Source organism: Musca domestica, unplaced genomic scaffold, assembly GCF_030504385.1.
Source record: "Musca domestica strain aabys unplaced genomic scaffold, Musca_domestica.polishedcontigs.V.1.1 13, whole genome shotgun sequence".
NCBI classification, from domain to species: Eukaryota; Metazoa; Arthropoda; class Insecta; order Diptera; family Muscidae; genus Musca; species Musca domestica.
This window is the reverse complement of record NW_026712172.1, coordinates 13,191,946-13,215,348: the sequence shown is the minus strand read 5'-3', so window position 1 is coordinate 13,215,348 and position 23,403 is coordinate 13,191,946. Positions and strand designations below refer to the sequence as shown.

The following is a 23,403-nucleotide window of genomic DNA, read 5'->3' as shown; positions in this document are numbered from 1 at the left end:
TAAGTTTAGATTTCTTTGAATTGGTCACCTTTGGCACGAAATGTGGCCTGAAAATACGGCCAATGAAATCGCCACACGCTGCCCGATTGTTGCTCTGCACTTGCTTGAGGTGATCGACACTTTGGTACTTTTTCAGTGCCAAACTTGCTTTCCAAAATATTTCGGACACAATAGTCCAACGGATTGGTATCCGGAGATTTTGGTGGAGGAACTCACTTTGTAATCATTCTTGGGTGGCACGTGTTGAATGCGATGGTGCTGAGTCCTGTTGGAATGTCCAAGGTCTGTTCGCGTGTCCAAGACTTTAATACACCCTCCAGAATATTTTTGCGACAATATTCGGCATTTATTCTGATGCCACGGTCGATTAATACAAGCGGAGAGCGGCCATTGGCTTTTATGGCGGCCCAAACCATCACCATTGTCGGCGCTTGAGTTCTGGAATGATTTCTCATCGGAGAAAACCAAATGCGGCAGTTCACCACTTTCCGCCAATCGAAGCAACTCTTTGTTACGGTGTAGGTTCTTGCACTTTTTGGATGGTTCAATGGCTTTACCCCGAGCTCATTTTTCAATAATTGCCGAATAGAATATTGCGAAATGTAAAGCTCACGAGCCATTTTTCGGCCACTGCGACGCGGGTTTCGATCAAGTGGCTTCATTAATTTTCGAACCATTTCTGCTGATGTTTCTGTTTTCTTCCGTCCACTTCCTTGACGTTGGGTTACGTTACCAGTATCACGGTAACGAGCGATGGTACGAGACACAAAAGATTTATTCACATTTAAATGCTGGAGTGCTCTAACGATAGCCACTTGTGGTTTTCCAGCCAAATATAAAGAAATCACTCTATCACACTTGAATTGCATCACGAATAACTCACCAAAATGCTTTTGTACGCTTGTAAACAGTGAGTTGTCACTGGAATAATTTTAACAGCTGTCGGACGAGTGGCTTAGAAATGACAGCAGTCTGAAGTTGGTTGCAGTTTGTTCATCTCACCCTGTATATGTGTGCGTATTGTTTTGAATTAAAAAGAAAATTATTTCAAATTCAGATACAACAAGAATGCATAGGCAATAAAGCTAGGCGTTGATTTGTGTTACGTCATTCATTTCGGCGTCGAAGCAATACTACGACGGCCGAAATTTCGCGTCTTTTTTAGGTTTTACGCTTTACGGGAAATGTTGTTCGAACGCCCAACATAAAACTCCTCCTTTTGCCATTCATTTTTATCATGGTAGAAGAATACAGGTAGAAGCATTAGCGCTTGGAAACATTGATATGTCAAAATTTTTAAATGTCTTTTCAAATATAAGTAGATTTGTATATATTTTCTTATACGACGTCATTTTGAGGTTATTATAATACGTGTTTTCTATAATTTTTACAAATATAAATAATTTTTCATTCAACATTGTCCCAGCAGGTGTGTCGATGCGTCTACCTATATTCTTCCACCATGATTTTTACTCATCCATGACCTAAGTAATTTTAGTAATTTTGCTTAAGGAATAAAAAAATTGTTTTCTTGGTGTTATTTAGTTTATATTAAAGGGATTATTTTTATATTTACTAATTATATTGTTTTAACTTAATTACCTAAAACATATACAATACATTCTTAGAAAAATAGCATTGATATTGATGTGTGTGTATGTGTGTTAACAAAAGTAATGTCAAAAATAACCTAAAAAATGTTGTTGCTTCCACAAAGACTTCCAAAAGTTGCAGTAGAACACACGAGATGATGTTGTTATATCTTTTCCGATAAAATCATAAAAAAATTAACGATGGAAAACTTTAGCGCGGCAGCAGTACCTCTCTCCTCATCCATTGCTTCTGGTCTAAACGCGATTTGGAATAGTTTCAATTGTATTCTCAGCCTCATCATCCTTTTCTTGGACACCAATGACACCACCACCGCCGCCACCACCACGCTATAGAATTATCATTAATTAAAAATAAATAAAATAATGAAAAAATACATTTGTTTTAAACAAAAGTAATTCAAAAGCAGCTTGCAGTACCGTACAAGAGATGTCAGTTGGGATTTTATTTTGGTTGGTTTCAAAATAATCGAAGGATCCAAAATCATAAGGAAGTTGTTACAAAATTCAAACCAAACACATCCACCAAACCAATTTCAGTGAACAAACGACAATGTTGACATTTTGGTGGTATAGAGAGAGAGAGAGAGATAGCACGCCACAGACACATATACAAGTGGTTTGATATGTTGGAATTTTTTTTTTGGTTCAAAAAAAAAACATACAATCGTGTTTTTTTTTAAATAGAATAAATAAGAAAGAAAAAAAAAAAAGAAAGTGAAAGAAAAAAGAAAACATCGTTATAAACTCTATTTTTTAAACAAATACTCTACAAAATTAAATACAAATATACGAAAGTATAAATGAATTGCCGGAATTATGAATGGACATACCAGTTACATAAAGAATTAAGAACGGATGTGGTGTAAAACTGAAAAAAACTTGCAGAAATTAAGTGGAAAATATAGGTGTGTCTGGTTAACAATTGTGAGCGGTTGGAGAGAGACATGTTGACAGTTCTTTCAGTTAGAGTTTGCAAATTCTTTCTGGACAAATTTCTTCTTGCAATCACTTGCAACTCTTCTTCTTCTCATTCATCAACATTCAATTAAATGTTTTCTATTGTTTGTTTATTTTTTTGTTCTCTCAATTTGAAAATATTTTTTTTGGCACTAGCAAAACTATATGTTTTTGGAGAATACTTCACAACATATGAAAAACGTAAATATTAATATGCAATAAAAAAATAAAAGACTATTACAAACATTTTCAGACAAACGCCATTAGCAACACGTTTAAAGGATTCCGGGGAACACATCAAATGTATCTTTCTTTTATTGCACATATTTTAATTTTTAAAACTTGTGATGCTTCCTCTCTTTTAATTCTTTTAATGGGGGACGAATTGGTTTGTTTTGACAAATCAGCTGATTAGTTGTAAGCTTCTGCAGGAATACCGACTGTTTACTTTTCGCATTTTCCTTGCAAAAGAGAATAAAACTACCTTACTCTTTCAGAAAGATGTTGCTGGACAATTCCTGCAGGAAAAGTAATCAGACACACCTAATATGCATGTTGGGGCATTCAGATCATGGTACAAGAATACAGGTAGATCATGGTAGAAAAATATAGGTAGACGCGTCGACACAGCTGCTGGGACAATGAACTGTCAAACCTATTTTGGAATTAAAAATGTTGAATGAAAAATTATATAAATTTGCAAAAATTGTTGAAAAACACGGATTATAATAACCTCCGAATGATGTCGTATAAGAAAACATATAAAAATCTACTTATATTTGAAAAAACATTTAAAATTTTTTGACATATAAATGCTCCCAAGCGTTGATACATCTACCTGTATTCTTCTGCCATGAGGTAGATGCATCAACGCTTAGGAACATTGATATGTCAAAAAAATGTAAATGTCTTTTCAAATATAAGTAGATTTTTATATGTTTTCTATACGACGTCAATCGGAGGTTTTACAACAATTTTTGCAAATTTAAATAATTTTTCGTTCAAAATTTTCAATTTCAAAATTAGTTTGACAGTTCATTGTCCCAGCAGCTGTCTCGATGAGTCTGCCTATATTCTTCTACCATGGAACTATTGTTTATGCCAAGTACTGTGATTTCTTACTTGTTGGCTGTGAACCCATAAATCGGCCGGAGGTGGGTATTTAACCACACTCTCATAGATGTCGGGCAACGTGTAAAAGGGCCATAGGCTCTAAATGGGGTTTCAATCCAAATATGACACACTGACTATTCAAAAGCGTGCTTAGACCTGTTCTAACTAAGCATCAATAGTCTGGTGGACAGCTATGGATAAAAAATGTAACACCAAAATACTACAGAAAGTCCAACGAATGTGCTTCTCTACATACCATCAAAAATTTTGACAGGTAACAACGGGATAATAAATAGAAAATTTTGTATCGGACCGGATATCTGAAACAATTGTAGCTGCCTCTTGTGAAACATTAAACTCGTGGATCGAAGGATTCCTACCACAAATGCCGACTGAAAACTGTTGTTACACAGACGGCTCAGTGTTAGAGAAGAGAGCGGGACCGGGGACTTTTTTGAAGAACCAAAGACCGAAATATCTTTCCGCTTGCAAAATTATCTTTCAACCAAATGCCTTTCATAAATCAAGTGCCACCATGACATTAGTCGCACGACTCGTTCTAGTTAAGTCTCCCGTGCAAATATTTTGTTGTACTGTATGGATCCCGTATTTCATTCAAAGGTTCATAATGGCTTTTGAACCAACGAAGAATATAGGCAGTCTCATCGAAACAGCTGCTGGGACAATGAACTGTCAAATCAATTTTGAAATTGAAAATTTTGAATGAAAAATTATTCGAATTAGTAAAAGTGCTTGAAAATTCTAATTATAACAACCTCCGATTGGTGTCGTATAAAAGTCATAAAATCTACATATTTAAAAAAAAAAAAATTAATTGATACCAAAGTTCCCAATCATTAATGCTTCTACCTGTATTCTTCTACCATGGATGTATCTAAACACACTGGATCAAAAAAATAAAATAAAAATAAAACAGTGGGTTAATCCTCAATACTTTAAATTCGTTTTAATACTGTAAACTAGTTGGTTCGGTTCAAATGTTTTTTTTTTTTTTTTTATAAAAAAAAAAACAAAATTACTCCAACTGATCACAACAAACAATTTACAGTTTAGATCTTCTCTATAAGTTTTGATTGAAGAACAGATTGAAAATCGAAAAATGTTTTCCTTGTGAATATTTTTCCGCGCGGATATTCAGACTTCTAGCTTAATTGCGTACGGATTTTTGAGGAAGAGAAGAGCCGTCAGCACCGAAGGTGAAAAAGCAAAATTGTCGTGACATTAAAATGTCGATGCACGCAAAACGTGTCAATGTTTGATGCGGATTTTGGATTTTTTTCCTGTGAAAGCGAACAAAATTTAAAAGAAGGATATTGGCAACATTTGGTTTCAACAGGATGGCACAACGTGCCACAATGCCAAGGCTACAGTCGATCTTGAAAAAAAAAATATTTAATTTTTGAAAAAAATTATTTACTTATAGAATTATTATGCCATGTTTACGTTAGAATTTTTGCAGGGTTCACTGACTTTAAGAGGATTTAGTATGAGTAATGGATATGACAATTTTAATCCAAATCCAGTAGGTTAACCCATTTATATGTAAACGTACTGTTATATTCTTTTTTAAATTATTTTTGCGACTTAGAACATTAGTGAAATCAATTTGCACACAAATAGGCTACACAAGGTACGAAAAAGACCCATTAGCGTTGCCATACTCGAAAGCTATTTATTTTGATCGAAATCCGCGTCACAGTGGCCGAAAAATGGCTCGTGAACTGAACATATTGGAATATTCCATTCGGCAAATATTGAAAAATGAGCTCGGGGTGAAGCCATTGAAATTTCAAAAAGTGCAAGAACTTACACCGCAACAGAAAGAAAATAGACTCAAAAGAGTTTGGCCGATGAGAAAAAATTCGTTGTCCAACAGTTTGTAAACAAACAAAATGATCGTGTTTACTTGCTAAAGAGGTCAGCTGAGCCATGGTGATGGTGTGGGCCGTCATAACAGCCGATGATCGATCTACGCTCGTATTAATCGATCGTGCCATCAGAATAAATACCAAATATCATCGCGAAAATATTCTGAAGGGTGTATTAAAGCCTTGGGCACGCAAACATTTTGGCCGCAGACCTTGGACATTCCAACTGGACTCAGCACCATCGCACTCAGCAACCGCCACCCAAGAATGGTTACAAAATGAGTTTCCTCGCTTAATTTCCAGCGCACAATGGTCCCCAAAATCTTCGGATACCAATCTATTGGACTGTTGTGTCTGGAGTAGTTTGGAAAGCAAGTTTGGCACTAAAAAATACCAAAGGGTCGATCACCTCAAACAAGCGCTTCGCCTGGAATGGGCCAAAATACCGCAGAGGAACATTCGTGCAGTGTGTGACGGTTTCATTGGCCGTTTGAAGGCCAGAATTCGTGCCAAGGCTGACCATTTCTAAATTTTGATGCTATTTCCGACATTTTTTGCTTTCACTTAATAAAATTTAAAAGCAAAAATGTACAAATTATGGCTTTGTGCAGTTTTTTATGTCACCCTGTATAATTTCTTTCAAAGCGGACAAAATTTAAAAGAAGGGTATTGACAACATTTGGTTTCAACAGGATGGCACAACGTGCCACACAGCCGAGGCCATAGTAGATTTTGAAAGAAAAAATATTTATTTATACAATTATTACATCCTTTTTTAATTTTTTTTGTGACCATGAACATTAGTGAAATCAATTTGCAAACAAATAGGTCACACAAGATACGAAAAAGACCCATTAGCGTTGATATACTTGAAAGCTATTTATTTATCCTTAATTATTAATGAGTTGAGGAATTATCACTCGAAAAAAATGCCTTCCGTGTGAACAGAATTCTACGCGGATTTTCCTGCTTGGGCTGATTATGAATTTCAAATACCGAATTTTTAAACACTTCCATTAAAAATATGTGGCCAAAATCGTTAAAAAACCGAATATTTCAATAACTAATCGTTGTAGCTAAAAAATACTGCCGTATTTAAATTATAGGGTGCAATGTGTTTGGCAAGATAATAGATTTACAGAAGAAAAATGTGGATATGGTGTGTACCAGAGTTGAATATGATATAAGCTTTGCTTGGGAACGGATAGTGCCATCTTAAAGTAATATTATATATGTGGGAAGGTAGTGCTATTTACATATGGTCATGGATACTTTGATCTTTTTTTTTAGTTTATTTACTTTTTTGTTTTGGAAAACGCACACAAAAATTTTTTAACGTATTTATGTTTTGTAACAAATAAATAAATGATTCTATAATTGTTCGTTTTGTTTGTGGTGTATTTGTTGTTATTTCATGTAAAATTTTAGCTACAGTTTTTATTATTTAATAATTATAGAAAAGAAAACCCTGAACAAAACGTTCATTATCTTGGTGATTTATATTATTCATTTTGGGATGTGTTCCGATTTAAGCATTCAATTATTCTTCCTTTTTCTCAACTTCAACTTCAATTTGTTCTTCTTCTTCATCTTCGGGACAAGGTCGGCTAAGTATTTCTTGACATAGGGCAATATAGTCCTGCAAATATAATTGTTGTATGGGATATATGATGGATGGGTAGATGGACGGATGGATGGATGCATGGCAATATGACCCATAATGGATTGATGGATGTGCATTTTATTTGAGTGGTGATTAAAGCATAAACATATAAGAGTGGGTGGCGTGGGTGTGCGGCAAAGAAAAAAGTAGTAAGAAAAAATAAATGATTAATTTTTAATATAGATCAAAGCTTATTAAAAATAAATTGTACTATGAGCCTTGTTATCCTGAAGTAGATGAAATATCCAACCTAAAATGAGTGTTCCATAAAGCATCGTGTTCCAAAAGCCCCATAAAAGAGGAAAGGAGAGCTTCAAATAATAGAAATATTAAAAATGAAAATCAAAATTATTATATTCAGAATTATTCAAATTCAGTACAAAATTGATGTTGGAACATTGTTGAATCGTCGTGAGGCTTTTGTCGGACCGCAATACAAAATTTAATGGTGAACCCATGGTACAATGAAGAGAAGGTAGGTCAACTTTGAAAAAATTGCAAGTATAGAGGTCTACCTGTTTGGCTTGTAATGTCAGAATTAGTATCAAAACAATAAAAAATCAAACAACTTGTTGCATTTGTTTTTAAAAAATAATTGAAAAAACGCGATAACTGAATGAAAGGTCAAAACTTCTTTTCAAAAGCATGTACTATATATCTCTAAAGGATTATTTCGCTACAAAAACTCTAGATTTTGTAGGTGCATACGTTAAAATAAACATTTTGAAAACACCCCAATTTCAATGTTTTCTGAACAATTTTTTTGTTATTGAAAAGAAAACACACACATAAACAAAAAAAGATGACGTATTAGGCCAAGAACATAAAAAAATTGAAATCATATGGTAGATCTGCCCTACCTTAATATCATTGTACCATGGGTGAAACCACGGTAGAAAAATATAGGTAGACGCATCGATTCAGCTGTTGGGACAATGAACTGTCAAACCAGTTTTGAAATTGAAAATGTTGAATGAATTAAATAAATAATATTAAACCTCCGAATGACTACTACTTATAATTCAAAGAACATATTAATGTTCCCAAGTGTCAATGCATCTATCTGTATTCTTCTATCATGTAAGGACGCTCAAAGCCAACTGAGAATATTGCTGCTCCAGCCCAAAAAGAGGAAGGAAAACTTAAGTGTATCCATCTCTATCGTTTTCTTTTATACCCTCCACCATAGTATGGAGGGTATATTAAGTTTGTCATTCCGTTTGTAACACCTCGATATATACATTTTAGACCCCACAAAGTAGAATATAAATTCTATGTCGATTCAGCGATGCCCGTCCATCTGTGGAAATCACTCTAGCTTCCGAACGAAATATAGTAGATTGATAAAATTTTACTCAAGTGCATATTATGTTTGCAGGACTTTTGGTATAGAAAATGGGCCATGTAGGTCCACGTTCTGGTATAGCCCCCACATAATGGTCCCTCCCCTTTTCGGTATTTTAGTGATTTAAGCGACATTATTTACCAAAAATGTTTCAAATTCGGTATTTGAACTTCGTAACGAATGCTACAGCCTATGACAGAAAATTGTCTATACAGATCCACCTCTTCGTATAGCCCCCATATAACGGTACCTCCCGATATTCGGTATTTTGAAGATTTTAACGACATTATTTACTGGAATTGTCTCGAATTTGGTATTTGAAGTTCGTAACGGATGCTACAGCCTAAGGCAAAAAATTGTCTGTGTAGGTTCACGTCTTCATATAGCCCCCATTTAACTGTACCTCCCGATATTCGGTATTTTGATGATTTTAACGACATTATTCACCAGAATTGTTTCAAATTTGGTATTTGAAGTTCGTAATGGATGCTAAAGCCTATGACAAAAAATTGTCTGTGTAGGTCCACGTCTTCATATAGCACCCATATAACTGTACCTCCCGATATTCGGTATTTTGATGATTTTAACGACATTATTCACCAGAATTGTTTCAAAATCAACAGTTCACCTCCAATAACTAAATTTAACCAGCGATTGTATTTCCATCTGAACTTCTTAACTTAGTCTTTAGTCAAAGGGTCTCTTCTACTATTATTTCTTCAAATTTTGATTGATTTTGTTGGCAACAAAAAAATACTCTGGAACGTGGTACAATAATATCAAGGTAGGGCTATTATACCATATGATTTTATTTTTTTTTATTTTCTTGGCTTAATATGTCATATTTATTTATTTATGTATGTGTTTTCTTTTCAATGACAAAAAATTGTTCAGAAAAGATTCAAATTCGGGTGTTTTCAAAATGTTTATTTCAACGTATGCATCGACAAAATCTAAAGATTTGTAGCGAAATAATCCTTTAGAGATATATTGTACATGATTTTGAAAAGAAGTGTTGACCGTTCATTCAGTTATCGCAGTTTTAAATTATTTATTCAAAATAAATGCAACAAGTTGTTTGATTTTTTATTGTTTTGATACTAATTCTTACATTACAAGCCAAACAGGTAGACCTTCTCTTCATTGTACCATGCTCTGGAATACACTTAACAAAAAATAATAGTTTAAAGTGGTTTTATATTTGTTTCTATTCATGATAACAATGACTCCTGTAATTTTATTTTAAAACTAGTGCCTTATAATCTAATATACTAACCAATAGACACATTACAGTACATTACATCCTTAGTTATATAACATCAAACACCACAAGGGGGCAAAAAGGTAGATGATATGGATTGCAGAATTACATGAGATAGAGAGGGTTTTTCTCTCGCTATGACGATATTAACAAATGGTTGTACATATATACAAATAGAACAATAATGTAGACGATTTTTGCTGGAATTTGTAATTGTGATGCTATTTCCTTAGACTATACTATGAAAGGTTATTGCGAGATTGACTTAAAAACAAATTTTGTAGCCGATTCTAAATCTTCTTTCTTGGAAAAAAAGTTCTCCAAAAATATGATACATTTTCATTTTGTTTCAAATAAATACAGGATGAGATGAAAAAACTGCAACCAACTTCAGACTGCTGTCATTTCCAAGCCACTCGTCCGACGGCTGTTAAAATTATTCCAGTGACAGATCATTATATTGTTTACAAGCGTACAAAAGCATTTTGGTGAGCATTTTCCAGAAAAAAAGTTATTCCTGATGGAATTTACGCGGGATAGTGTGATTTCTTTATATTTGGCTGGGAAACCAAAAGTGGCTATCGTTAGAGCACTCCAGCATTTAAATGTGAATAAATCTGGTAGCGTGATACTGGTAGCGTAGCCCAACGTCAAGGAAGTGGACGGAAGAAAACAGCAACAACAGCAGAAATGGTTCGAAAAGTAAAGAAGCGACTTGATCGAAACCCGTGTCACAGTGGCCAAAAATGGCTCGTGACTGGCTGAACATATCGCAATATACCATTCGGCAAATATTGAAAAATGAGCTCGGGGTAAAGCCATTGAAATTCCAACAGAAAGAAAATTGACTCAATAGAGCTAAAGAGTTGCTTCGCTTGGCCAAAAGTGGTAGACTGCCGAATTTGGGTTTCTCCGATGAGAAAACATTCGTTGTCCAGCAGTTTGCAAACAAACAAAATGCTCGTGTTTACTTGCCAAGAGGTCAGCTGGAAATGAGAACCTTCGGTTGGCCACGAGAACTCAAGCGCCGGTCATGGTGATGGTGTGGGCCGCTATAACAGCCTATGGTCGCTCTGCGCTCGTATTAATCGATCGTGGTATCAGAATTAATGCCGAATATTATGGCGAATATATTATGAAGGTTGTATTAAGCCTTAGGCGCGCAAACTTATTCCATCAGAACTCAAGCGTCGGCCATGGTGATGGTGTGGGCCGCCATAACTGCCGATGGTCGCTCTTCGCTCCTATTAATCGACCTTGGCATCAGAATAAATGCCGAATATTATCGCGAAACTATTCTAGAGGGTGTATTAAAATCTTGGGCACCCAAACCTTGGACATTCCAACAGGACTCTCAGCACCATCGCACTCAGCATGCGCCAACCAAGAATGGTTACAAAATGACGTTCCTCGCTTCATTTACAGCGCACAATGGCCACTAAAATCTCCGGATACCAATCCGTTGGACTATTGTGTCTGGAGTATTTTGGAATGCAAGGTTGGCACTAAAAAATACCAAATTATCGATTACCTCAAGCAAGCGCTTCGCCGTGAATGGGCCAAAATACCGCAGAGCAACATTCGGGCAGCGTGTAACGGTTTCATTGCCCGTTTGAAGGCCATAATTCGTACCAAAGGCGACCAATTCGAACAAATCTAAACTTATTCTAAAATTTGATGCTATTTCCGACATTTTTCGCTTTCATTCAATAAAATTTAAAAAAAATGTAAAAATTATGGCATTTGATTTTGTTGCAGTTTTTTATCTTAGCCTGTATATCCAAGGAGAAGTGTTCGCCAATTTTGATATTAACTTAGAATAGTAGGAGAATAGAAAAATCTCTCTATATCTGTAATCAATTCCATTAAAGGTATTTAGATTAGAATTCCCCTCTTCTAAATATCTAATGTTTTTAAGGAACCTATTCTGAAACTTTTGAAAGAATTGGATTATAAGCTTGATTAGTTCCAAAAAAAATGCTTTTTCAAAGTTAAAATTTATTTAAAAGGCATGAAAAAGTTTGAATTTCCAAGGCCCTCACTTAAAATTCCATTTGATTTAAACTTCCCCAAGTGTCATCCACTGTGCTATTGCAAGAATCTCTTTTATGTGTTTCTCTTTTAAAAAGGCGGAAAGAGCACTCTTAAAAAGGCGGAAAGACAATAATCTATGGAAGATGTGTGTTTGTTTTTATTATTTTGTTTCTTAATTTGTTTCAAATTAAATTTATATATAATTCGTAAATAAGCACATTACTCTATTTTGGGGGATTTTCTTTCATCATCATTTCATATATAATTAAATTAATTAAACATTTATTAAATCACTAAGTTAGATTATTAATTTTATTATATATATTCTCGTATTTCCTTATTTATTATTTATTTTTTGTGGGGGTGTTGTTTTAATATTAATTTTAAATTATAATCTGTTTTTTTACTTATTATTATTATCGACTTCTTACTAGAAAAATATTGAATTATTTTGTGTATTAAAAATTAAAAGAAGAAATATGCTAATGTCAAAAAATTAAAAAAAAAAACTAAGAAATTAAGAATAGTCTTGAAAATACCATTGAAAAATGCTTAAAAAGGTTAATGAACCATGAGAGTTATTGTTGATTGGTTTCTTTGTTTATAAAAACAAAATTTGGTTACTATTCATATAAAAAATTAGGTGTGTTTGTGCGTGTGGTTGTTGGGAATTGCAAAAAAATTTAAGTCATACTTATCTAATTTAAACCACTGGTGTTGATGCCAGCATAGATTATTTGAAACACATTTTTTTAGAATTTTTACTGTTTGCAAACAAACCGCCTAAAAGATAGTTGAAAATGTTCTATTAAGTTTACAAAATGTTACGCTTGGTGAATGATAAGTAATCATTTTTCTAGGAACTCTACAAAAATTAAAAAAAAAAAAAAGTATTTAACAAAACAAAAATGAAAGTCCCAAGGACTAGAAAATCAGCTAAACCGACAAACATAATGTATTTGCAATTGAGGTTTCCAAAACTCTGAAATCCATTGAAATTAAAACAGACCCATAGAATAAAATCTTTAGAAAAAATGGTTCCCAGTGATTTGCGAAACAAATCCTCCGAGCTATATTTTTCATTCTATGAAAAACCAGTAAAGAGATACATATGATACCCTACCCCACTTTGCATATTTAGTAGGGCTTCACCTCCCAATTAAAAGCATTTATGGAAGAATTAAATCATACAAGCTATGATTATAATCATAATTTAAAGTTTAAAGGACTGAATATGCCGAAGCATTTGTATCTTTTCAATTCGGGCTTGTATTGCCCCCGTTTGATGTACAATTAACTAAAAATCGGATAGAGATATATGTATGGGAGCTATATCCAAATCTGAACCGATCTCGATAACATTTCGAAAATATATTTTTGAGCTGTATTTGATATATTTCCCTAAATATCGTTGTTACAGAGTGCATATTACGGCTGCGGAGGACAAATATAAGAAATCGGATCAACAATACAATATATATGGGAGCCATAGTTATATCTGAACAGATTTCGAATTTGGCATACTTATTTGCAGGCATAATTTGGTCGTATGTGCAAAATTCCATAATATTTTGCTGATATTACAGGCTTGATGCACAAAAAAAGGCAAATCGGACGGAGCTATATCTATATTTTTACCGATTATCTCGTCCTTGGACCAAACAAATGATTTGTGCAAAATTTCATCTGGATCGGACAATAAATGAGGCCTGAGACATGGACTGACGGACGGACATGCATAAATCGACTCGTTTCCTTATGCCTGTTACAACAAATGCACAAATACATTATACCCTGATCTCCTTGCGGTGTAGGGTATAAAAATCATCGAAAAAATTTTTTTTGAAACAATTAAATATATTTTGGCTTACGTTACGTTATTCAAAATATTGATGCTTTATGGAGGAGATACCGAAGGAGTGGACCAATATTATCCAGTTCGCATCTGACCTTACTCTGATATAAATATTACGACGCGGCAGGTTTGAGCTATATCAACTACTTCCTCCCCTTTATATGAGATGCGATTTTTTGGAAAATGTGGAAAATTTGTGGAGTTGGTACCAGAAAGAGTGGACAAACATATCCCATAGTTTAATTGGATCTGTGGTTGATGTTTTGCTCCCTTGTGGGGAAGGTATCAGAAGGAGTCGTCTGATCTATTACATTTTTATATTTATTTCATTATGGAACTGAACTGATTGGGATATGCGAAATTTGAAGACAATCGAACACTTCTTTTACATTTGAAAAGAGTTATTGTAATTCAAAATGTTGACCCTTTATTAGGGAGGTATTTGAAGGAGTTATCCGATCTATCTCATGTGAGTTTAATTTTCTTTGACCTTTTACGAAGTACGTACCAGAAGGAATTGGCCGATATTGCACATCTCCGAACTCAATCTAAGTTTGGCAAAAACATTGCGAAGTACCAAGTTTGGAAAAAATCGGATAATTCTTCCCAGACGGATGGACACCCCTAGAACGACTTCAAATATCCTAAAATGGATTTGGTCCAAAGAGACCTGGAGTCTAACAATGAGGCACGTTTTGGTCGTAGCAAATGATATATATACCCACTATAGAGATATAGCTGAGGATTTTAAAAAAACGAAACGAAGAAATCACATTTTTGTAAAAGAATAAAGCTTCAATATTTTTTTAGAGAAAGATAGAAGCATTCTTACTTTAATTTTTTTTCTGTGGTATAAAAAAACTCGGCGAGTAAATTTTCCATAGGGGAACATCATTTCCAACAGAAAACATTTCATTTTTAAATCAAAGAAAACATTTCCATAGAAAATATTCCACCAGTGAGTTTTTTCTATATATTTTTAAAGCTATTTCAAAAGAAACAAATTTACAGCGAATATATTTCATATTGTATAACATTTTTTGACAATTATTTGTTTAAATAAAAAATAATTCTTGCATCTATTTTTTAAGGAAAAATGTGTTTGATGATGGTTTGGCTAAAGGTCAATAAAACAATTTTCTTTACTTATCTCCATTTTTCTCTTTATTATATCATCTTCAGGGATATTAACTTTGTTTTAGAGGAAAACGTCTACTCTAATTTAACGTTAGGCGAACGATCATCGAACATATTAAAATCTACCAGGTCAACAATAAATAACAACAGCGAAAAAAAAATGGTATCCATGGAAAATTAAAGTAGCAAATGTTTTTAATTGTTTTTTTATGAAAATTTATTCTATGGACAGACAAATCTCAATAGGGTCCTAGATCCTTAATGTTTTCTATAGATAAGCAGAACATTAAATTTAAAAAAAATGTGTTTCAATTTTGTAGTGATTTTTATTTTCTTTTTTTGTAACAAATTGGCAATTGCACGAAATTTAATTTATTCAAAATTCACACACGCACAGACACACCCACCATACTTTAAGCAGTCACTAGAGTTGGATGTGCATTATTCCTTTATTTTGTGTGATATAAAGCAGCAAACTTGAATTGAGTTTTGTTGGTTTTTTTTTTTTTGTCAAATTTTATTACATTACCGCACATGTACAAATAAATACTATACACAAGAAGCTTTAGTTATGGTATTGTGCGTACGTTGCTTTTTTTACAAAAAAATAGAATATGTTGGTTCATCAAATACACAACAATAAACAAGCAGCGGACAAAAGATGGCTACTATGGAGGAATGGGGGGTTAAGAATGTACAATGGAAAACTTCTAAAACACAACACAAATACATTATTGAGTTATTGGCTGATTGATTGATTGATCTTGATCTTGATGATGATGTTTATTGTTGCAGTTAGGTTTACAATAACAACATGTTGCTAGATTTAAATAAATAATGTGAGAGATGTACTGCAAAGAGTTGTCCAATTTGTTTTGTTTCTGATTTTGTTATGATGTTGTTGATGATGACGATTTGGCAAATGTTGAATTCCTTGGCTTATGTTTATTGTAGAGTAGTAGTGGTAGCTGGATGATAAAGGACACGCTTGTAGGACACACTCTAGAGTCTTACATATACACAACACGACCGAAAGAAAGAAACACACACAGCAGTAGAAATCTCAGATTCACATATAATATGCATAAGATGAACTGACCATAATGCTGCTGGGGTTTTTGGAATGGTTGGTACTGGTAAATTATAACAATGGTAAAACAAAGCCAAAACAAATAGAAAATAGTTTGTGGTACTGTATGTGTTGTGTGTGTGTGTGCTGGTGGTTTGAATTGATGTTGTGGTTTGTTGTTTCTTGGGTTTTTTTTTTCCTGATTCAAAAATGAAAATTCGTTGCTTGTATAAATGTTGTTTTTTGTTTATTAAGATCGTCTAGTTTTCATTAAATGTTTGTTTTTCTCATAATGAAAGTCAGAAGATGTTGCAGACCGACCATCGTCGTTTAACCTAAAATTGGATTTTGTTTTCTTTCTTTGTTTGTGGTAAATAATAAAAACGTATAAATCTCCTCCTCATTTCACAAAATAATACAAAATTAACAATTCTGCTGGTTTGATGTGGTATAAAAGGGATGATGATCCTTCCTCTACTATCTGATCTTTAGCAATAAGTCGTTCGTTTCTCTGTCTCTGTTTATTTTGGGGTAAAGGATTGGGGAGGCGGGGTTCGTACTCTTTCAATACAAAAATCCTCTTAATTTCAATTATTATGGTTACATGATTTTTTGTTTTGTTTTATTCTCAATTAGAATTCTTTTTTTTTCTACGTTTTTGTTGTTCTTAAAGTTTTTGTGTGCTTTTTATTAATTTTTCTTTTTTTATTTAATTTTTTTCCATAATTTTTTTGTTTGTTTATGTATAAGTATATTTATTATTATAATTTTAGTTGTTGTAGTTGTTGTTTTTTTTTTTTTTTGTTTTGTAAATGCAAAGAGTTTGTTTTTGGAAGGAGGTGAACAATTTAATAAAAGATCAAAAGAGAAAAAGAGTAGAGTAGAAATTGTTTTGGTGTGTTTTTTGTTAAAAAACAAAAACATTTAAAATTAAATAAACATAAGAGAGTGTGTGTGTGTGTGGGAGGAAAGGAAAAAAGGGAAACGATATATGAATTTAATAATTGTTTTGTTACATTTAAAATAAATTTCATTTTAAATTTACCGCTCGTAGTGGCATTTTGAAGTTGGCTGCTGCCTGCAGCTGTATTTGATAAGCTAAGCTATGAATTTTGAAGCCATAAAGTCTGCAAATGAAGAAAATGGAAATGGAAACCATGTTATTTAAAAAGGGTCACAGTGCAATCTATATTCTAACACCACTTACCTTGGAACAAATTGATTAGTAGGCCTTTTAGGACGATATTCTGGATGTACCATAAATAACATGTGTGGAAAACCAGTACCAAAATAAGCACCATCCGTATGATGGTGACGCGATGATTTTGGTGTATAAACATCAATACATTTGGGGCAATATACTTTAACCATTGCCTCACCAGGAATATCCGATAAACCTGAGATAAAAATAAAAACATATTAATACAAAAAATATAAAAATGGAGATTTATTAAAAATCAAAATATACTTGTTGCAATACATTGCGGAATGGCAAATGTATAAACTTGAAAATTATTCTATATCGTTATTTGCGTCTACTATTTAATATAAAAAGATGTGTGCTAAATGGAAACTAAACTAATAAATGAATATATTTTACAAATTTGGAGAAAGATTTTAAAGTGATAAATTACAGAGGAATATAGAAATTTTGATAACCTCAGCCTCGGTGCTGCAAAGATTATATAATTAACACGGGTTTTTAGTCAAAATAAAATATATTTGAATTTTCTTTCTGACGAAGAATCGTCTGCTTTTTCAAAGATTTCTCGCTTATTATCCAAAGATGGTATTCATACTGTAATCGTTAACTCCATCGGCGACTGCATCAGTATGAAGACGGTTCTGCATGATATGCTTCCTGGTCTAGAGGCTCCATCTTATATCGTTGGACATAAAGCCGAATGTGACCCCAAGGATTTTGGGGTAGTTCGTGGTCGGAATTATACAGGGTGAGATAAAAAAACTGCATCAAAGTCGAACGCCATAATTATTTACATTTTTTAAATTTATTGAATAAGATTTATTGATGATTGAATCGGAGATAGCATCAAATTTTAAAATAAGTTTAGATTTGTTCGAATTGGTCACCTTTGACACGAATTATGGCCTTCAAACGGCCAATGAAACCGTCACACGCTGCCCGAATGTTGCTCAGCGGTATTTTAGCCCATTCCCGGCGAAGCGCTTGCTTGAGGTGGTGGACAGTTTGGTATTTTTAAGTGCCAACCTTGCTTTCCAAAATACTACAGACACAATAGTCCAACGGATTAGTATCCGGAGATTTTGGTGGCGCGTGCTGAGTGCGCTGGTGTTGAGTCCTGTTGGAATGTCCAAGGTCTGCGGCCAAAATGTTTACGTGCCCAAGGCTTTAATACACCCTCTAGAATATTTTCGCGATAATATTCTAATGCTACGGTCGATTAATACGAGCGGAGAACGACCATCGGCTGTTATGGCGGTTCACACTATCACCATAGCCGGAGCTTGAGTTCTGGTGGCCAACCGAAGGTGCACATTTTCAGCTGACCTCTTTAGCAAGAAACCACGATCTTTTTTTTGTTTACAAACGAATGTTTTCTCATCGGAGAAACCCAAATTCGGCATTCGGCAGTTCACCACTTTCGGCCAAGCGAAGCAACTCTTTGGCACTTTTGAGTGTATTTTCTTTCTGTTGCGGTGTAAGTTCTTGCACTGTTTGGAATTTCAATGGCTTTACCTCGAGCTCAATTTTCAATATTTGCCTTATGGACCGAGCCATTTTTCGGCCACTGCGACGCGGGTTTCGATCAAGTCGCTTCTTTACTTTTCGAAACATTTCTGCTGATGTTCGCTTATAAACAATAAAATGAGCTGTCACTGGAATAATTTTAACAGCTGTTGAACGAGTGGCTTAGAAATGACAGCAGTCTGAAGTTGGTGCAGTTTTTTTTTATCTCACCCCGTTGTATGCCGTTGATTTAGTGCCTGTTATTTTCATACTGATCTATCGAAAGTAGGTTTCGATCTCAATGCCATCTGGATGGAGCGGAATTCCGGAAAGGTAGAGATTAAACAGTTCTGGAGATATCACCCTACCTTGGGGAACTCACTGTTTCACTCTACGAACCCTAGATTTCTTATTCCGGAATTCTACGTACGACTGGCGTCCAAACATATAATTGACGATCCAACTATCCAATAACAAATTGACTATAAATTCGGCCAGAGGTAGTGTTCTCAACGAAATTAGACTGTACGATTTCCTTTTGCCGTCATACTTGCCTGGCTTCAGTAGCGGGACCCCCATCTGGCTTCATTTTCCAGGCTTTGGGTGGCTATTGACTCTCGAACAGTAAAGAATGTATTTATGTCAGTGGCATTGAGTTTCTAATTTTTGTGTCCGAACAGACATATTTTTTAAAACAATGTGACTCGATCTGTGGTTGGTTTCGCAGATGAATTAGTTTCTTTTAAAAGAAACCATTACAAAGCCTCTCAAAATGTTTTTGCTTTATTTTATTATTATTATTTATTTTTTACTTTAGTTTTGTTTATAATTCTTATAATGGAAACCTTATTTGAAGCTTTTTGAAGAAGAATATACGAGAAACATTTTGAATTTTTGCTATTTAACGTTTTACATTTGTTTAAAAGGGTTATAGTAACCAAAAATTTACTGGCTACGCGGCAACTTAAAGTCTTTTTGTCTATATCTCGGGGTTTGTCGTTATCTATTTTGTAACTTCGCGAAATAATTCACCAAGGGATATTTATAACTTACCCAATGGCAACATAGGTTGACTTTCACAATAGACACGTGGACAGTGGCCAAAGTCTCCTGTTTGATATTTTTCAATCATTTGTGCTATGCCACGATTTGTCAAAATATAACGTGCATGTATCAAGCCATATAACATTTCAGCTGCCTGTTCGGTCATATCCGATTGCAAGGGATTATCTTCAAGCTCATCTTCTGTAAAATAAAATAGCAAAGGAAATTTATTGGCAAACCATAATTTGTATTATGTATTATAACATACCAGGTTCTAAGTCAAGAATCATATCAAGGGCCTGTCTATAATTCGGCACTTGTTCATTTAAGCCAGTTAAATTGAATTTATCTTGTATGTAGTCTTCATCAACCTGCAATGTTTGGTGGGGAGAACGATTATTTAATATTGTGTGGTATAAATAATAATGCTGTTGTAGATTTTGATATTAATACAAAATATATTGGAAGAACTCTAGTTTAGTGAAAACTCTCGGTTTTGAAACTTCTGAATAGTTTTAGATAGGCTGGATTAATATTTTCATTAGCATTAGCACATATTATTTACATCGGTTTAGTTGTTCCGGGTCGAACTATTGACTTCGACCTGGAATTTCGGGTCAAATATCCGGGAATACAGCCGTCCGTCCTCCAAGATTTTTTTTTTTTTCGGAATCAGAGCTCAAATAGCTATCACTGGAAAAAAATTGAGAGTTTCTACTAAACTAGAGTAAAGCCAATATATTGACACATATTTTTTTCAGATTATGTTTAAATTTGGATGATTTTGCATTAAATTCTTGTGGGAACATGTCCGAAAGCCTATCTTGATAATGTATATCTTAGCATGACCCATCCGAACATTCTCATTTTTTCTGGAATCCACTTTTGTGCTTGCAAGTTTCTAAACAGTAGATAATCCGTAGTGGCTTATTTGCCATGGCCGAACGATGTAGGTATTTTCCACATTTTTAAAGTATTGGAATTTTCTTGGGAATTTTGAGTTTTAAAAGACACATAACTACCATGTGTAGACAATTTCGACAGATGTTCTTTGTTAAAAATCGCCAGGTTTTACTTTATTTGTATTCCCAGTTTCTTCTTTACACAGAAATTCCGGTAATGTCATAAAACATTGTTATGGCTGTGGAAATAATCCGCAGAAGAAAGCAACATAATGAACCAAGTCACATGAAATCAACAACTACCAGCCCGAACAAATCTAAAATAAGACAGAACATGAACTATCCAAAAAAGACGACAAGCAAATCCAATAATCTCAGTAATAAGGTGTGTCAGTCCGTAAGTCATCATCATCATCATCGGTTGGTATGCCCGCCCTTTAATGCGATGATAATGCCTGACAATACTAAAGTAAATCACATTTACACCTTCTTCTTCCGGGTTGCGGATCGGTCAGTAGCTTTATGTGGGGGGCGATGAAAGAGGAAGGACCATTTTAAACATAAAATAATGTAAAACCAACATATGATGATTAGATAACAAAATGCAATTCATCATATGTATATTTACTTCTAATGCCCATTCATCCAAATAAATCACATCGCAGTGATTTTGAAATGCAGCACATACTAAAATATCTAAATATGTTACACACAAACCAACAAACACATCTACTACTTACCTCACAAAAAAATTCATTACCGCGTAGACCACAAAACCAAGTAACCCAAGACACTTCTTCAGAGCTGCTCATTTTTCTGAAAAAGCCGAAAAGTAGTTTGTTAATAATAAATATTTCTAAAAATAAAGGATATCAAACAAAATTCCTTGAACTGGAAAATACCAAACTATGTTTATGTGGCCTTTGCCACACACTACGCTGCCTTTTTAGTAAATTAAAGAGCAAAAGAAAATTTCCTTCACAATTTCAGTAAAAAAAGCAAAAGGAAATTGCCGTCAACGTCAGAGCACGAAGTCACGTAAACCAAAGTCGGCGTTAAACCGCCGTCGATTAACAAAAATGCATTGCTTTCATATTAAATCAAACTCTAGAACAATTTTTACAACTGTATTTAAACATTTTTAGTTTTTTCTTAATATTTTGTTCTTTTTTGTGGTTTAAAAAGACTAGCCACAACCGTAACTATCGTCATTAAGCTAAAATAATTGTCACGCCCGCGCCGTTAACAGCGCAACATCGGCTTCGATTTTCATTACAACACAAACTCACATTTGGAATTATATTTTTAGATAGTATTAACTTTCCAATAAATTAAACTAGCTAAATGCCAGAAGAAAATCATAAAATTGCTTTTCACTTGACAGTACACCAGTATCCACTTGTCTTATTAATTTTTTTAACATAAATTGATTGTGATTTTTTAAACAAAAATTTACACACTCATCACTTTCTTTTATTAGTTTAGTGTGGAAAAAAGGGAAATTATCGTTTTTACTCTTCTTTGTGTGTCCGCCGTGTTTGTTAATATTATTCCACCGACAAAATTGTCAAAAAAAAGTTATAATTCATTCCTTTTGTGGATGTCGTTTATTGCCATTTACACTTTGTTGCATCATTCCTTGTTGCAATCGTCTATATATTTGTACCTTTTACTCATATTATATTCATATTGTTTGGTCGCATGTGCGGATATTTTTCAGTGTCGGCATCCCTTTCTTCTTCTTCTTTTTTCTTTCTATTTTCTTTTATTTCTTTCTGTTTGAAACTCATCGACGGACAAAATGTATGTTTTTCAATAAATTTTAACACATATTTTACAATTATTCATCACAATTCGCTTTGAAGCATTTAGCGCCACATTTGGGCTATATTTTTTCTTTGACATTTTGCTCTTTAACTGCACTTAAACTTTTCACAATCCGGTAAAACTTACCTTTATCAAACCACACGACCACGTTTAGAAGCGATCAAATATTTTTTACAATGATGTATGAAAGAATGACAGCGAAAATGTTAGGGATAAATAAGTCGATATTTGATGTAGTGGGATATGATAGGGATGTGTAAATCGATTTTGTACTGCGAGAAAGACGATAATTGGATATAAACATTTATAGTTTGTTTACATTACACTTTAACGCTATTAGCCTCATTAACACCCTGTTTTTGTAACATTATTTTGTCCTTTCGTTTAGAATTTTATCGAAAGAAAATACATTTTGGGTTTTGTAGTGAATGTTTTTTCTGTGAGTGGCAAAAACTTTTTTCCCCTTGTATTTTGGTTTTTATAACGAAAAAATACAAACGAAAATGTCAAAGAAAACGATAGGAGGAGGACCTTCGTTTTAACGAGAAATTGGCCCTTTGTTACAGAATCATGCAAAAATTAAATGCGTATGATAGGGAATTAATATATGAACTATTTCAAAACACCAAGATTTTATTGGCGCACCTTGCTGGTACATATTCTTGAAATGTTTTCTCGACATTTTTATTTTACAATTTTTTTTTTTAATAAATTTTGAGTTTATTGGGTTTGCCACAACCAGCACAACTCCTAATGAAATTAAATAAAATTAAAAAAAAAAGGTTATGGAAACACTGATATGTCAACACTTTTCGAAAATGGACTAGAGCTTTCAAAATATTTATAAAAACCCACTTTAAAATGAATAGGTTTGAACACGAACGATTCGAGTGAAAGCCACTTTTTTTTTGCAAAAACAGACTGTAAGTCCTAATTAGCCACATTCAGTTCCAAATACACGTGTTGTAACCAACTTGTCTGCAA

The 23,403-nt window shown here is 33.8% G+C and overlaps 1 protein-coding gene across 8 annotated transcripts; it reads right to left on the bottom strand.

The window, feature by feature from the left end:
- Positions 1–1,541: 1,541 nt before the first annotated feature.
- On the bottom strand, positions 1,542–22,672 carry LOC101901257 (casein kinase II subunit beta). 8 transcript variants are annotated; one of them, XM_020036994.2, is made up of 7 exons: positions 22,259–22,414; positions 21,333–21,408; positions 19,959–20,061; positions 19,700–19,891; positions 17,144–17,333; positions 16,982–17,063; positions 1,542–1,940 (listed from the first exon to the last, which is right to left on the bottom strand). In XM_020036994.2, exons 1-7 carry the CDS (start codon positions 22,267–22,269, stop codon positions 1,848–1,850), a joined length of 747 nt encoding a protein of 248 aa, XP_019892553.1. In that variant the 5' UTR covers positions 22,270–22,414; the 3' UTR covers positions 1,542–1,847. The 8 variants fall into 8 exon arrangements, with proteins under 8 accessions (XP_019892553.1, XP_058974617.1, XP_005184284.1 ...); XM_059118634.1 differs by having other exon boundaries at positions 1,542–1,895; positions 22,259–22,413; XM_005184227.4 differs by lacking the exons at positions 1,542–1,940; positions 22,259–22,414 and adding exons at positions 2,701–7,211; positions 22,546–22,672.
- Positions 22,673–23,403: the final 731 nt, after the last annotated feature.

Excerpts from the sequence above, each read along its gene's own strand:
- LOC101901257 (XM_020036993.2), bottom strand. Across the intron at positions 20,062-21,332 it reads GTAATGAATTTTTTTGTGAG|GTTGATGAAGACTACATACA; the intron begins GTAAGTAGTAGA and ends CAAACATTGCAG. Across the intron at positions 17,064-17,143 it reads ACTAATCAATTTGTTCCAAG|ACTTTATGGCTTCAAAATTC; the intron begins GTAAGTGGTGTT and ends CTTCATTTGCAG.